The 16,502-nt window shown below is 40.6% G+C and overlaps 2 protein-coding genes across 3 annotated transcripts in view; both read left to right on the top strand.

Moving 5' to 3' along the window:
* The first annotated feature begins 241 nt into the window (after positions 1-241).
* LOC119285035 (coatomer subunit gamma-1) lies at positions 242-9,258 on the top strand. The gene is made up of 18 exons (XM_037564232.1): positions 242-446; positions 1,874-1,971; positions 2,097-2,147; positions 2,336-2,449; positions 2,537-2,737; positions 2,813-2,914; positions 3,674-3,781; positions 3,858-4,085; positions 4,195-4,445; positions 4,766-4,937; positions 5,825-5,980; positions 6,072-6,122; positions 6,323-6,463; positions 6,546-6,740; positions 6,808-6,939; positions 7,026-7,199; positions 7,845-8,084; positions 8,793-9,258. Exons 1-18 carry the CDS (start codon positions 365-367, stop codon positions 8,985-8,987), a joined length of 2,691 nt encoding a protein of 896 aa, XP_037420129.1. The 5' UTR covers positions 242-364; the 3' UTR covers positions 8,988-9,258.
* Positions 9,259-10,232: 974 nt separating this feature from the next.
* Positions 10,233-16,502, top strand: part of LOC119285033 (DNA polymerase I-like) — an 8,191-nt gene continuing 1,921 nt past the window's right edge. The window contains exons 1-10 of one of the 2 annotated variants that reach the window (XM_037564230.1): positions 10,234-10,479; positions 10,841-11,072; positions 11,798-11,877; positions 12,704-12,742; positions 13,150-13,168; positions 13,906-13,962; positions 14,889-15,016; positions 15,100-15,168; positions 15,527-15,612; positions 15,720-15,829. In XM_037564230.1, coding sequence (XP_037420127.1) covers positions 10,384-10,479; positions 10,841-11,072; positions 11,798-11,877; positions 12,704-12,742; positions 13,150-13,168; positions 13,906-13,962; positions 14,889-15,016; positions 15,100-15,168; positions 15,527-15,612; positions 15,720-15,829 — 916 coding nt within the window. In that variant the 5' untranslated portion in view covers positions 10,234-10,383. Of the gene's footprint in view, positions 10,480-10,840; positions 11,073-11,797; positions 11,878-12,703; positions 12,743-13,149; positions 13,169-13,905; positions 13,963-14,888; positions 15,017-15,099; positions 15,169-15,526; positions 15,613-15,719; positions 15,830-16,502 lie in introns of both variants that reach the window. The other variant, XM_037564231.1, reaches the window with a different exon arrangement.

Below are 16,502 nucleotides of genomic sequence, written 5' to 3'. Positions count from 1 at the left end.
AATGGGTTGGGGATATCACTGTCCACCTAACCAACTCATCCACAAGTTGATTCGCTTCTACGATCGGACCTCGTAATGAAGTTCGGGTCCAACACCTGACAAAGCACGGCGACCCGACGCCCAACGGAGGACCGAAGTGCAAAAAGGGCGCGTAACAAACCACTGACCAGAGAGAGCGTGAGCCTCGTGAGTCCCGATCGGCCGATCCCCACCACCCCACCCCACCATCCCGCGCCCACCACCAGTCCACCGCCGTACGGCCGAGCTTGCGTAGGATCCGGGCGAGAAAAGCTCCGTCCGGTCGAAGCCCCCAAGGAAGGACACAAAGCCCACCCGCCACCCCGCTCCACCACCAAAGCGTCGCATGCCTCGCTCCCTCGCCGGCGACCTCACCGACCCGGAGATGGCGCAGCCCTACATGAAGAAGGACGACGACGACTCCGACAGTTAGTCCCCTTCTCCCTCGCTAAACCCCACCAACGCCTCCTCCTCGCGCTCCCCTGCCCTGCTGCTTCGGCTCGGCTATGATGCGATCCGGAGGGGACGCCACGGCCCACAGGAATGCCGGATCTGGCGCGATCCCGCGGCGGATCTCGCGTAGTGTGTCGCGCGCGCGATGTTGCTGCTGGTGGCGGTCGCCGTGCGGCCTTGTTTGACGGCGCTCCGCTGGTGGGAGATGTGGCCTCGGGGGTGGTGGCTTGCGGGATTCTAGCTCAGAATTGGGGCCGGAGAGCTCGGATTTAGGTGGATCTGCACCAATTGCACATCACCGGGCAGTTGGTTACGGCGTACCTTGCCTTTTGGTTCGTGCTCCTACTAGCAGCAGCGACCATTTCTGGCGATTGACTGAGATTCCGGTGGCGCTTGGTGCCGGAACCAGTTCGGCCACGTACCATTGTGTTTGCGCAAACTAACACAAACGTTGTTGTGGATGCGCTCCTTAGCTTACAGTATTTTTGTTTGGCCAATTAGATTGACAGGATATGCATGCTTTTGGTGATAGGATCTCACGAGCTGGTTAGATGTGTCTTCATTGGCTTCAGAGCATACCATCTTCTATGCAACTGGTTTCTATGTTTCCTGCATGAATCAGTTGGTTGATGTTGCAACCAGGGCTTATATCTGATTAGTGGTTTAGAAGGACATCGGTTCTCTGTGCCGTAGACAATTTTTATAGCTGTCAGGACGTGAAAGCAGTGAATTGCTTGTGTTTCTGGTCATATATTGTCAGGTAGTTCTGTGTTAAATGGACCTTAGTGCATGTTTGCTGTCCCTCTTTCCTCCTCGGACCATCATGTGATTTCACTCAAACATTTGTCCAGCACAAAGCCCGTGCTGGTCAATCAATAGATATGAATTTTGAATTTTGCATCGTATGTTTTTATGCATTTTGGCTGCAGCGATTCAGTTTATCGCTTGAAAATCTTGATAACACAATATGGTTTTACTTGTTGCAGAAAAAAAACCAAATTCCTTTGTTTGAGATATCTCTGTTTCTAGCCCATGAAATTTTCTACTCATGATCATGTTTCGATCAAATTGTGTTCAGTTTTTTTATCCATTCCAGCCTAGACCTTTTAAACACAGGCACTTTGGATTGTTCTGGATGTTGGGCTTAGGGACTGTAGCTTTAGATGGTTTTGTATTAGATCCTGTGATATTTGTCAAAGGTATCTGGATGTGTGAAGTTACGATTCTCTTAGAACTCTTTAGTTTTTGGGGGACTTTGAAATGAACAGTGGTTTTTGACCCTGGGTTTCGGTTTGATCTTCTGTTGAAAGGGTTCTATCTCTTATGCTCCTAGATCACACTTAGTGTAACAAAATGCTTTCAGCTTATGACATGTTTATTAACCGTGTGTAAGCTTTTGCAGTCGAGTACTCGCCATTTTTCGGGATTGAGAAGGGGGCTGTTCTGCAGGAGGCACGTGCTTTCCATGACCCCCAGCTTGATGCCAGACGATGCTCGCAAGTAAGTGTTGCTTACAGTCACTCAAATTTCACACCCTTTCTGGTAATACATTGAGCTGTATATATTTGCCAGTTTTCTCTTAGGCGCTTTGACCATTTGCTTGATATTTGTCTTGGATTTTGCAGGTTATCACCAAGCTATTATATTTAATTAATCAAGGAGAGTCATTTACAAAGGTATGACAGTGAACATATGCATGAGCTAGTTACTAATATATTGATTTAAAAATTTAACCTCCACTGATGCAAGTCACGGTATTAATCTGGGAGATCAAAAGAGCGATTCCGTTGCAATATACCTTTTTTAAATGAGCCATTGTGATTTTGATCTTGTTTTGATTCCTGATGGATATGTTATGTTGCAGGTTGAGGCCACAGAAGTTTTCTTTGCAGTTACGAAGCTATTCCAGTCCAATGATGCTGGTCTCAGGAGGCTGGTGTATTTGATGATAAAAGAGCTTTCTCCATCATCAGACGAGGTGAATGCTATTTCTGATGCACAAATTTGGTTTTGTTTATTTCATGTCTTACTATTCTTAGTTGTTTGAATTTTGTATCTGCAACAGGTTTTCATAGTCACAAGCTCATTGATGAAAGATATGAACAGTAAGACAGATATGTACCGTGCCAATGCAATTAGAGTTCTCTGTAGAATAATTGACGGCAACCTCCTTACTCAAATCGAGAGATACTTGAAGCAAGCTATTGTAGACAAAAATCCTGTGGTTGCTAGTGCTGCTCTTGTTAGTGGTATCCACCTGCTTCAGGTACTGATATACTAGTTCTATACAATTTTCTTGTTTCTTGTTTGAAGGCACTTCAAAACATATTTTTATGTATAGGCAAATCCAGAAATTGTGAAAAGATGGAGCAACGAAGTGCAGGAAGCTGTGCAATCAAGAGCTGCACTTGTGCAATTTCATGGCCTTGCTCTTCTTCACCAGGTATAACTTGTGTTCGGGAATAAGAGGACAAGCTATAGAACTATAACAGTGCAGTAGGTAGAAGGCTTATTTGTACATGGTTTCATATGTTTAGTATTTGTCCTTTTCATATGTTTTTGATGGAACTGAGGAGTGATCTACCTTACTGTATATGAGCTAAGTATTGTGGTTGACATGTAACTGTTGACTTGAACCTGTGTATCAGGGAAGCTGGCTGTAGTTGCTGTGCTTAGAAATGTAGGTTACCAGTCCCTGCATCCAGGTTTACTTGATAGCTTATAGTTTCAGATAGCTTATAGTTTCAGTACAGGACACTGTCAGGTCAGGTCAGGTCATATACTGAGCAGTACACTTATTATTAAGTTAAAATAGGCCATGTCTGGCTTACCAGCTTGTCATGGGTCACTAACTTGTGCACCAGCCGATGCCAGCACCACGTATATCAGTTGTCTGATAACGGTCCATTTATAACAGAAAGTTGTAGATAAACAAGCTTGAGGGACTAGCAGCTTTAACTATGTCCAGTTCTGTAGTATTTTTTATTTTTGTGGAAATGTTCTGCTCATGTGACGACTTTATACTGTGCTAATTTTGCAATCATCATTCTATTCCATTTTAACATCTCCAACAATGTATAGTGGTGTAGAACTTAGATACTGTATGTTTCAGTAAGCTGCATTGTTAGCGAGTAAAAAAATAGTAGGATGATAGTTTCTGTGAGACATTTGGCATTCAGTTAATTTTCTCCCCAACTTGCAGACCAGACAGAATGACCGTTTGGCTATTAGCAAGCTCGTCTCTAGTTTGACTAGGGGATCAGTGCGCTCACCCCTTGCACAATGTCTTCTGATTCGTTACACGAGCCAGGTAACCTATATTTACTTGTACTGGACTCTTGCAGAATTAGTAAATAAATACTAAAAAGGAAGTTGCAATTTGGCAGGTAATACGTGAGTCAAGCAACACCCAAAGTGGTGATCGCCCATTTTTTGATTATCTGGAATCATGTCTCAGACATAAAGCAGAAATGGTGATTTTAGAGGCTGCGAGGAAAATAACAGAGATGGATGTGACAAGTCGTGAATTAGCACCAGCGATTACTGTGTTACAGTTATTTTTGAGTTCATCCAAACCTGTGCTTCGATTTGCAGCTGTCCGAACACTCAATAAGGTAATTAATGCATGTTTATCAAACTCTTATATGCAGACATGTTGTCATGTGTCGAAGCCTTTTTAATATTATCTTGTGTCCATATCTTGATTTGCCTATTGTCTTGCAGGTTGCTATAACACGCCCTTTGGCAGTGACAAACTGCAATGTTGACTTGGAGAGTCTGATGTCAGACCAGAACAGGAGTATAGCGACCCTGGCAATCACCACACTTCTTAAAACTGGCAATGAATCAAGTGTGGATCGCCTCATGAAACAAATTACCAGTTTCATGTCTGACATATCAGATGAATTCAAGATAGTTGTCATTGAAGCTATACGATCTCTTTGCCTGAAGTTCCCACTGAAGTATCGTTCGATGTATGTAAGAGATTAAGGGCCAGTTCTTTTGGGCAATTCTCCCAGAATTAACCCCCTCCCCAGCTTCTCCCAGAATTGCCACTTAATATTTTTTTACAATTCCTAGCTAATTAGACCTTAACTAGCTAGGAATTGTAAAAAAATATTAAGTGGCAATTCTGGGAGAAGCTGGGGAGGGGGTCAATTCTGGGAGAATTGCCCAAAAGAACTGGCCCTAATTGGGTGTTGATTCATTGATATAACATTTATGTCTGTCTTTTCTTTTGACTATTTTTAGTTGCATTCATAGTCCAATATTTTAACTATTTTTTCTTCTCTAGGATGATTTTCTTAAGTAACAGTTTGAGAGAAGAAGGGGGCTTTGAGTATAAAAAGGCCATAGTTGATTCTATAGTTACCCTGATCGGCGTGATACCAGACGCGAAAGAAATTGGCCTTCTGCATCTTTGCGAATTCATTGAAGACTGTGAATTCACATATCTTTCTAGTCAGGTACTTACATTTGTTATTCTACTAGCACTTATGATTACGCAATGGTTCAGTAACTTCCAAGCTCACCGTATCACCAACTGGTACTTCTTTTTTCCTATAATATATTTAAGTATGGATAGGATGGTCATTTTGTCCTCTCCTTCTATTGGAAATACTGCCCCACTCAAGCTATGCCTTATAATTTGAATAGAGTTTGTGGATCAGAAGCTCGTGTCTCATGATAGGCTTGTTAGTCCCATGTTATTAGCGTGCTTCCTGTGAACTGATTGTTTGATCCTCCCAAAAAATACTGCATCCGGCACATTTTCAACATAGCTAGAACTGTAAAAGTTGCACCGTCATGAAATTAAGCAGGCGCCATGTAGAACTTCATTTCTCCAGCAAATCCAGCTAAAGAGTAAAAAATGATGACGTCACTTTGTACCACAACACACTACCTGTTATTCTCTAGAGCACATTAAGTCAAAGTAAATATCAATCGAGCAATATGTTTGATTACTGACGTTTACCTAGGATATGTTCTATTGTTCAGAGTAGGGACTTTTACTCACTGAGGTCAACCGTTCTTTGTCACGCCAGTTAAACAATGTTGAACTGTATCTGGATAGTCCTGTTTACTGCATGTTGCACTTGATGAAATTGTATGCACATGTTTAACATTTCTGTATTTATGGCAATTAGCCATACAACCATACGGGCCTGAATGTCATTAAGTACAGGTTCAATCGCTTAATCATATCCATGATATTTCCCCATTCATCATCACGTTAACAACTGTTCAAATTTTCCGGATAAACTTTAGAATTTGGAGTTTCTTTAAAAGAGGGATTTCCTGTTAGTTCAGCACCGAAACTAGAGAATTAATCCTTTTATTCTCTTGTTACCAGATATTGCACTTTTTGGGAAATGAAGGGCCAAGAACATCAGATCCAAGCAGATACATACGGTACATCTACAACCGTGTGATATTGGAAAATCCCACTGTTCGTGCTAGTGCTGTCAGTACATTGGCAAAGTTTGGTGCCTTAGTCGATGAATTGAAGGTATGATAAAATCATTCAACATTTCTTTACATTCTTTCACCACTTTCCTTTTTTTTTTGTGTGTATATAACTCATTTATCGCTTTTTTTAGCCTCGGATATTTGTTCTCCTGCGCCGGTGCCTGTTTGACACTGATGATGAGGTAAATTTTGTTTTTTCACTTGATTTTAGTTATCTCCTTTGTGTGTGACATGCAAACCACAAAACAACATTTTTCATTAGGTTTACAATTCTTATCTAGCAGATTGCCTCTTCTTGGCCTCCACCTCTAGCATTAAAAATGGCGTGTTGCATTCTGGGCAATAATAGCTAATAAGCACTAATTGGTCTTTCCTATTGTAGGTCCGCGACCGTGCTACACTTTACCTCCAAACTCTGAATGGTGAAGTTGCTGTAGGTAACTCTGAGAAGGACGTGAAGGAATTTCTATTTGGATCCTTTGATGTGCCTCTTGCCAACTTGGAAGCAAGTCTAAGAACCTATGTATGTTTACAGTGGGCATTCCATGTAGCATGTTTCAAGTGAATCATATCCTATGCTATGCTCACATCTTCAAGAATAACAGGAACCATCTGAGGAGCCCTTTGATATTTCCTTGGTGTCAAGAGAAGCCAGATCACAGCCACTTCACGATAAAAAGGCCCCTGGAAAGAAGCCACCTGCTGGTGCTCCCGCCCCTGCGCCTGTTTCGGCTGTTGATGCTTATCAGAAGATGCTTTCATCTATCGCTGAGTTCTCTGGGTTTGGAAGGCTCTTCAAGGTTTGTACAGTAAATACTTTAGTGATATTTGACAAGCTCACATGCTAAATCTCTCTCATTCCCTCAGTCCTCAGAACCTGTGGAGCTGACAGAGGCAGAGACTGAATATGCAGTTAATGTGGTTAAGCATATCTATGAAAACCATGTTGTATTGCAGTACAACTGTACAAACACCATACCTGAACAACTGCTAGAAGATGTAAGCACTGGTCCTTTAAGCCTTTTATTGGAGGTGTAATTGTCACTCATGCTGAAATTCTGATAAATGGCTGTTGCTTCTTTCAGGTTACAGTATATGTTGATGCCACGGATGCTGAAGAGTTTTCAGAAGTTTGTTCAAAGCCTCTTAAAAGCTTGCCTTATGATTCACCTGGGCAAATTTTTGTTGCTTTTGAAAAGCCAGAACATGTTCCTGCAATCGGGAAATTTTCAAATGTATTGAAGTTCACTGTTAAAGAGGTAAGTGTAATGATGTTTCTCGTATTATTGGATTCAAGTATGAGTAATGGTTTTTCTAGGTTCCACTAAATTAAGCATTCTATATCAATATTCCTTTGGTACCTACTGCCTCGGTCATGCGGAAAATCTTTTCCAAAAACTCTGTTCTCTTTGAAGTACTATGTAGCATAGTGGTTTCACCTTCTAGGAATTTTGGAATCTTCATGCGAAACCTGCTTCATCTGTTCATACAACTGGAATATTTTTTGGCATTATCATCACAAAGAAGATATTCCGGATTTTTCTTATTTGATATCTTCAAGGCAAATCGACCCAATTCAGTGGCTGATGAAGTTTTGAACCCTTTTTCTAACATTCGTTGAAAATTTGTGTGTTTCTGCTTGAGCCGTATGAGATGAATTTTTCATATACGGTTCTTAGAGGGGGACTCGGGTTAGTTACCAATCTCAATAAAATATTTTTAAAATAAATACGGAATTATTATATTATAAAGTGGTCTGGACTTGCAACCTACAAGTGTTATAAGTCCATAATGAAGTATTGACATCAATGAAATTTAACCTCAACCAAGTTGCACTATTTTGTTGTTCTTTGAGTTAATGTTGTTTATTGTTGTCAGGTTGACACGTTGTTTATTGTTGTCAGGTTGACACATCTTCAGGGGAAGCTGATGAAGATGGTGTGGAGGATGAATACCAGCTAGAAGACCTTGAAATTGTTTCAGCTGATTATATGCTGAGGGTCGCAGTTTCTAACTTTAGGAATGCCTGGGAGAATATGGACCCAGAAAGTGAGCGTGTGGATGAGTATGGACTCGGGGCTAGAGAGAGCTTGGCTGAGGCTGTGAGTGCTGTCACTAGTATCCTTGGCATGCAACCGTGTGAGGTGAGCTTCCAGTTCTTTAAAGTTTAACTAATATTGGTCAAATAACTTGCCTGTTTTCCTATTCATCCTTAGCTGTTTCTTCGAGCATCACCACAACTGAACCCAAGAATTTACATACATTGTGTGGTGCCTTATGCGTTCTACATTTATGTTGCTGTTCCTGTTCTTCCACCATTATGGGATGGGACGGGACAAAATAATTGACTAATCGACATACTTGGCAGTGGCATGCGACATTCAATTGAACTTGTATTTTTAGAGGTTTCAAATGGACTACAACATACGGATGCATATAGACATATTTTAGAGTGTAGATTCACTCATTTTGCTCCGTATGTAGTCCCTTGTTGAAATCTCTAAAAAGACTTGTATTCGGGAATGGGGGGAGTACATTGGAATCTATAATGTTTTGTTCACGACCAAAATCTGCCGTACTAATCTTTTTGGTTATGCGAAAAAATTGATCTTTTTGTATGGTTGCTAATGTTTTGGCATGCCCACACCCCTTTGCCCGCTCTAGTTTATTTCCTTCCCAACATTGGCCAAATCATTGGCAGGCACCATTATTCAGATTGGCCAAACCTTTTTTTTTTTGCGCATAACAGATTGGCCAAACTTCTTCGTAGGTTCATCTTGGGTTGTGAACTAAACACCCCGAAAACTTCTGAAAAACTGAAAGTTGACAACAATGGTTACTCATGTTTGCAGGGCACTGAGGTTGTACCAAGCAATGCAAGATCGCATGTTTGCCTGCTTTCTGGAGTGTATATAGGGGGCGTCAAGGTTCTTGTCAGGTTATCATTCGGACTAAGCGGGCCCAAGGAAGTGGCGATGAAGCTGGCGGTAAGGTCAGATGACCCCGAAGTCAGCGACAAGATCCATGAGATTGTTGCCAGTGGGTAAAACGGATGGTGGCCTCTGCCCCTGCCAAAACCTGTGTAGAGCCGGTAAATAGTCTTCAGTATCATGTCAGAAAGAAAATAGTTTTCAGTTTTGTTTGAAAATTGTACTGTACCTGTTGATGTTCGGTATTTACAGAATGCTCTTGGCTTCCTGCGTACTGCTGCTCAGAAGTGAGAAGTGTATCTTGTACCCCTTGCGTTCAGCCGTTCACTGCACAGTTAATTTCTGAGCATGTTTTGTCTCAAATGAAATATGTTATGGTGTATTGATATGCAATCTTGCTGCTGTAAAATGTGTGGGCTAATCTGCTAGTCGAATCTCTCACTATTTCCCTCTGTTTCTAAATACAAGTCTTTTAGATATTCATAGACTATTCATAGACTACATACGGAGCAAAATGAATAAATCTACACTCTAAACTACGTCTTTATACATCTGTATGTAGTCCATATTGAATTCTGTAGAAAGACTTGTATATATTTAGGAACGGAGGGAGTATACACAAATGCCATGCATGCTTGTGTGGAAATTGCTAATGGAGCACGAGCTCCATGGAGCCTTTACTTTGGAAACATCAAAAAACAAGTTCAAAAAATTCTGAAATAAAACACACATACATATGGATGTACATTACTCTGTAAAGGTTTCATGGCGAAATACATTTTTATGCTGGAAAGTACATGATTTTTTTTACAGCTCACATCAAAATGTATTTCGTCATGAAATTTCACACACATCTAGTATGCATCTACAAATACTTGTGCATTTATGTTAGTTGTTTTAGAACTCAAAAAGTAGATTTTTAAAAATTTCAGGCTCTATGGAGCCCGACAGCAAAAAATCCACAGGTAAAAAAAGTTTAAATTGCCGGGATTTAAATACATTTTTATGCTGGAAAGTACATGATTTTTTTTACAGCTCACATCAAAATGTATTTCGTCATGAAATTTCACACACATCTAGTATGCATCTACAAATACTTGTGCATTTATGTTAGTTGTTTTAGAACTCAAAAAGTAGATTTTTAAAAATTTCAGGCTCTATGGAGCCCGACAGCAAAAAATCCACAGGTAAAAAAAGTTTAAATTGCCGGGATTTGAACCCGGGTCGCCTGGGTGAAAGCCAGATATCCTAACCGGGCTGGACGACAATGGATTTATGAAAATAAGTACTTCGTTACCTTTTTATCTGAGAAATTTAGGAGCAACACAGCCAAGCCTATTCCCACGGTCCTCGCGGCCGCCACGCCATTTGCTCCTCTCCCAACTTCCGTGGTCGTGCTGCTGAATCAGCCCCAAAAGGGAACCGCCTACAAACTCCTTGCCCACGGCCCGCCGGCTGGCACTGGCTTCCCCCGCCGCCCGCGACTGGAGCGCTGCGGGCACCCGGTCCGTCGATGGCGTGCTGCTGCTTCCGCGCCGCCGCGGTGCCCCGCCTCCTCTTCCGCGCCGCCGCGCGGCCCCTCCAGTTGCCGCTCGCCGTCTCCCGAAGGGTACGTGTTCTGCGCCCCCCTTCTCTGGTACCCGACGCACTCCTTCTCGCACGGTTTGGCAGATTGGGGTTGGAGAGGGCTTGTAGAGAGAAAAATAGGGGAATGCCACATTTAATTAGCCCTAGTATAAAATCGGTGAAGCTTCGGCGAACATTCCATTGTTACCTGTACCACATTGCCTCTGGATAAAGTTTCTTCTTGTTCAGCCGAGCACCTTCGCGTAGTTGCGTTGCAAATTGTACGGCTCAACCCTTTTTCGATTCAAAATGATAGTGATTCATGTGGTTTATAACCTACCCTTAATGTTTTCTATTGCGAGTATTGATTAATTACTGGTCCTATTTTGTCTTTGACGCACTAGGGTTTCTCGGGGCAGTCAGTCCTGCCAGTCACTGATTCGATCGAGAGTTTTCAAGGACCATCAGTGGATCATGCCCCACGGATTCCGTTATATGACGACAGCTTGCCCTCAGGTGTGTCGACCATATTAACGAGTCCTGGCGAGAATGTCGCTCCTGCTGACCCTTCAAAGAGTAGAATCATGCTTGTTGATGGAACCTCAGTGATGTACAGATCCTACTACAAGATATTAGGTCAGTGTTTTCCTCGTGCACTCACTATTGGTACATCTTGTATTTTGCTTTGCCTTTTTTCTAGTTGTTACGGTAAGTTTATGTCTAGAAACGTAATGTCGTGACAGTCACCTCTTTGTGATCCTCATTCCTCAAGACATTTCGTTTCATATGCTTGGTAAGTTGTCTTGGAACATGTATTGAAGTCAGCACTTGTTCTGGCAAAGCAAATGTTGGAACTCAACTTAGACATGATATTGTTGGACTTAGGTCTACTTTAATATGATAGTTGTAGTATAGCAGAATTCTGTCGTTATCCTAGACACTGGGAAAAGAAATATTACATGCTTCCACACATGCAATCTCGAGTCCATAACAACATGACATGGGACATTTTTTCTATTTCATTACCCACCCTATGTGCATCGTTTTCAGAGACTGATGGTTTAGCTGTCCAGCTGCTGTATTGTTTATCCTGTAATGTGCACATCCATTACCTTCTAATCCGTCTATCTGGTTGAACTGTGTGCTATGCTTGAACAGAAATTCCTAACCAATGTCCGTAGTACAGATTTAGAGACCAATTGTAATACAAAACTACAGAGTAGTCTGATCAATCTGTGAAATTTGTTCTTAAATATCTAAGTTTGTCATACATTAAACCTGTTTGAGAAATTTACTCTTTCCCATTGCTCGTTTTCAGTGTTGTAATCTACACCTCATCTATTCTTTTTCCATCGATGTAGCACAGCTGCAACATGGTCAGTTGGAACATGCTGATGGCAATGGGGATTGGGTTTTAACTATATTCAAAGCTCTGTCACTGGTGAGTAGGACTTAATGAATTATTTGTAGCTTTGAAATGACATCCTCAACATTAATAAACTCAAATTTGTATATGATGGGTGTTGCAGTTATGGGTTGTTTCATGTAGAGTTTGTGTGAAACGCAATCTGCTAGGGCAATTCTGTTTCTTCATTTGTATTTTTATTCGTGTAGTGAATACGGTCCATGGTTGTATTTTTCTCTCTTTATAAACAATTTTCTCACCATCCACTGGGCACTACTAATCCAACAAGTAGGAACCAGGGGGAAGTGAAAAAAATATGGAAGGTCAGGAAAGTTGAGAAACATTTTGGAGTTTAAGTATGTTTTTGATCAATGGCACATTGTACTGGATGGTCAGTGCAATATTTATTCCACCATGCTTGTCTTCATATGACGTTTAGTTAATGAATTATAGTGACAGATAATAGGATGTTTTTCTTATCAAGTTTTTTTCAGTAGGCATCTTTGACCATTAAGGCGGATCTTATAGGTCAGAGTTTTGGGAAAAGACAATATTCTGTACATATCTGCCTATTTCAGAGTTGTGATGTTTATTGACCACAAAAGTTTATCCTCAGTTGGTATTAGTCCCTTCTCAGTCCATAGAGAATGTGTCAATATGTTGTTTACTGTGGCTTTGAAGAAAATATTCAGTACTCTCGCTGTTCAATCATTAATGATGGATTAACCTTTTGCCTCCATGCTTCTTCATGTACCAAACTTTATATTGACATTGTAGAACTGTTTCCTTTGTAATAGTTGCCTAACTAATAAAATTTATGATCCTTTGTTGCGATTTGTAACCTGTCGAGTTTTCTCTGCAGCTTCTTGACATGTTGGAGTTCCTTCCCTCTCATGTTGCGGTATGTCATTTTGTTCTTGCATGGATTCTACTGGCAGTGCTTATTTATTTTTGTATTTTCACTGAAAAAACGACATTTTGGTGATCTATATGCATGAGCTTTGTTCGTTGCTAACTGCTTATCAATTTAAATGCACATGTTTAGTCTAATATACCTTAGTCTAATCCTCAATGGAATAAAAAAATTAGGGGCCAACTGTAGATAACATGCACATTTGTAATATACTTACTATTTCAACATTTTTGCCTTTAATAATCATTTGGCACTTTCTAAACTAAGCTGTAAATACTGAGCTGTGATACATCATTACAGAAACTACAATTTGTGTTTATGTGTTTTCTTTATTTCTTTTATTTGTTTTGCTCTTAGCCTTCTGACCACTTATGTTGCTTTAAACTCATTTGCAGATGGTGTTTGACCATGATGGTGAGCTCCGGGCCTGTCTCCTTTGGAGAATTCCCCTAACTCTTTTTAATCTTTACTCTTGGAAAAATCCCTTTAATCAAATCCTTGCTATCATTCTTGAATGCACATCCAGTTCATATAATATCAATTTGCATAGTTTTCAACACATAATATTAACTCCAAAGTCTGTTTTCTTTAAGCATTTGTCTTAAATTACTATTTGTTATATGAACATGTTCCTATTTATATTTGGACATGTAGCGTCCTCTCCAAGTTCACCTTTCCTGACATGTAGCGTTCTCCCCTATTTGATCGTTCCTGCTCATGATTTAATACTCTTCTCTGGTTTATTCTTTTAGTTGTCAAACCAAACAAAGTGGTATTTTCCTCACTTTCTTTTGACATCTGCGATCCATCTTGTTCTGTTGAAATATATTATGATCTATGAATGATTTGTATCTGCACCCGGTGGGTGGGTGGGTGGGGTGGGGGGTGGGGGGCGTGGTGCAATGGTGCAAATTCAAACAAATGTTAGCATACTAGTGTGTGTAACTCAACTTAACAGGTTTGGTACAATTTCAAATTAATATCTATATTATGCGGCTTTGCAGGGTTAGCCTTTTCTGTTTGGATTTCTTCATCTCCCCTTGTTTACTAGTTTGTGAGAAGAACCCCAATACCCTTGCTATGCGAATTCAGAGTAACACATCTCATTATAGTTCTTAGTTATAAATAAGTGGTCAAACTTTTCTTTTCAGGAGTCCCATATGGTCGTTACACTGCCATGCCATCCAAAGAATGTCACATGGCAAAAGGTAAGAGGAAGATAAACTCAAGTAACTTAATGGGGATCATGGGAGATGGTAATCTGAGGCTTCCTCATCTTGGTGCATCTCACTTTCTAGGCAGATCCTTCTTTTTTTTTTGGCAAAAGATGGTCTGGATCAAAGCAAGCGTAAAACAATAAGAGTGATAAAATATTTTTTGTAGAATACGATGTTTAAGGCTTCATCTCACAAATGCCAGTTTTTTCATTCTATAAGGGAGTGTTCTTGTTCTCTTTCAAATCCTCCTTTCTTTGCCCCGTTGGATTGAAAGAATCTTGTGGGATATCCATAGGAAGCACCATTTTGTTCGAAGGAATGAGCCCTCCAAAATTACTATGGATTTGCTTTCCCACACTCCAATTCTATATGATAGCTAACAAGCGGTGACCCTCTTGGAAAATTTCCTTTGTGTCTATGACATGCACCCAGTGTCTTCAGAATTCCAGTGCTTTTCTTGTGGTGCCACCAAACAACTTCTATTATTGATTGCTGTGTTCCCAATCTTTGTAGGATCCAACATGTCATGAAATTCTATTCCTGTATTTTTCCTATTCATGCACTTTACAAATCCTGCACATTTGTCCGATGGGTTCAGTACACATGACAGAACCTCATTTCTATAGTTCATGTGGTGTGTACATTTGGAAACTCTGGCTCATTTGTATTTGCTGCGGTCCTTCTGAAATCTGGACATGTGTTGTTTATTCTAGTCTTCTGGGCTGAAACAATTCAACTCTAGTCCATTTTTCCCCCATTTTGCTATCTTCTCTACTGATATATAGCTCTGCATTTATTAAAGTAACACGAACTGAATTTAGGTTTGCGATTTTTTTTGTTCTTAGCAGTTATCTCCAATATTCTCTTCTAATTTGGATCTATAGAAACATGATACTGTCTTTTTTGTGTTCTCCTAGGAATGACTTTTCGACATATGTTATATCCTGCTTATAAGAGCAATCGCACCTCAACACCAGACACCATTGTTCAGGGCATGCAATACTTGAAGGCATCTATCAAAGCAATGTCAATTAAAGTAATCGAGGTAAAAACTAGCAGTTGTATATTTGGTTGGAGGTGTTATTTGTTATCTTTTGATATCTGGGATCGTCAAAATTATCAATGTAGGTTCCAGGTGTTGAAGCTGATGATGCTATTGGTACACTAGCTGTCAACAGTGTGTCTGCAGGCTACAAGGTAAAAAATACTTCGTCATGAATCATTCCTCTAATACTTTGTTTTGTCATGTTTTTCTTCATGAATCTTAGATGCACTGGATTCTTTTTTGGATCATTGACTGGATTTCTGGTAACAATGGAGTAATAAACAATTGTTCCTACCACTTTTACTTGGAAAGTGATGCAACTAGACAATGGCTGGAGTTAAGGGCTATGTGAGCATTTCTTGGTTTTTGTACCGATAGTGCAAGAAGTGAAATTAGCTGATATAAATTTGATATTGCTAAAGTCTGATGGATTCGATATCTTCTTGTGTACTCTGGTTGTTATCTATTGCTAACGTCTTTCTTTTTCAATATGCCTGGCCTCTTTTGAAGGTCCGTGTTGTCTCTCCTGATAAAGATTTCTTCCAAATTTTATCACCTTCTCTACGTTTGCTGAGGATTTCTCCACGTGGTTCTGGGTCAGTGTGATTGTTTTTTACCTTGTGAAAGTGTCACTGGAAATGTCTAAACAGTTCATTTTCATGATTTTAACATACCGGAGGTTTCATTTTTTCTGAACAAACAGGATGGTTTCATTTGGAGTCGAAGATTTTGTGAAGAGATATGGAGCATTAAAGCCATCACAGTTTGTTGATGTTGTTGCACTTTCAGGCGACAAAGCTGATAATATACCAGGTATTGTTTCTGTTGCGGTTGTATCTTATACCATTTTAGTTAGGGGTCAACAAAACAGGCATGACAAGCCAGCCCAACTGTATATGAAAACATGGTAGATCTCTTTTTACCCTACAAATGCATAAAAAAACTTGAGTATGGAGAAAAAAAACAGGCAGAAACTTCCTAATTTAGGCAGTTGGTTAAGTGTGTTGCATGGGTTAGACGGTTTCTGGACTGTTTGGCCTGTGGGTGAGGTGGCTGCTTTTCGTAGCCAAGTTAGCCTGAGACACGTCGTTGTGATGTTGTCACCCTTCTCCGTGCAACCAAAGAAAGCAAGAAGCGCCCCCTACATTGGAGTCCATGGCTGTGACGATGCTGCACAAGCCGCCTGAGCAAACTGCCTCCAGTCTGCTTTGCCTCTACCTTGCAGCTGCACCATTTGTATCCAAACTCTGTCCGCTTCTCATGGCCCCAAAACTGGCTCGCCGCTTCGTGCCCCCGAGTCTACAACAACCGCAGTGGGCTCTCCGCTCGTCTTTTCTGTCTAGTGCTTTCAAGCTTTGCAACACAATGGCATACATCTCATTATCGACTCTACACTGATATAAGATGTACTGCAATTTGATTGCACTTGTACAGCAAACACATTTATGAACCCACTGTATGTGTAGTGAACCCTAGTAAGTTTAAT

This window comes from Triticum dicoccoides, chromosome 4A (assembly GCF_002162155.2).
Source record: "Triticum dicoccoides isolate Atlit2015 ecotype Zavitan chromosome 4A, WEW_v2.0, whole genome shotgun sequence".
Lineage (NCBI taxonomy): Eukaryota > Viridiplantae > Streptophyta > Magnoliopsida > Poales > Poaceae > Triticum > Triticum dicoccoides.
This window is presented reverse-complemented; position numbering and strand designations above follow the sequence as displayed.

Bases quoted from the DNA above. Each gene is read 5' to 3' on its own strand.
- LOC119285035 (XM_037564232.1), top strand. From the start codon at position 365: ATGCCTCGCTCCCTCGCCGGCGACCTCACCGACCCGGAGATGGCGCAG. The intron at 6,741-6,807 runs GTTTGTACAGTA...TCATTCCCTCAG, and splicing joins GGTTTGGAAGGCTCTTCAAG to TCCTCAGAACCTGTGGAGCT. The intron at 6,940-7,025 runs GTAAGCACTGGT...TGCTTCTTTCAG, and splicing joins CTGAACAACTGCTAGAAGAT to GTTACAGTATATGTTGATGC.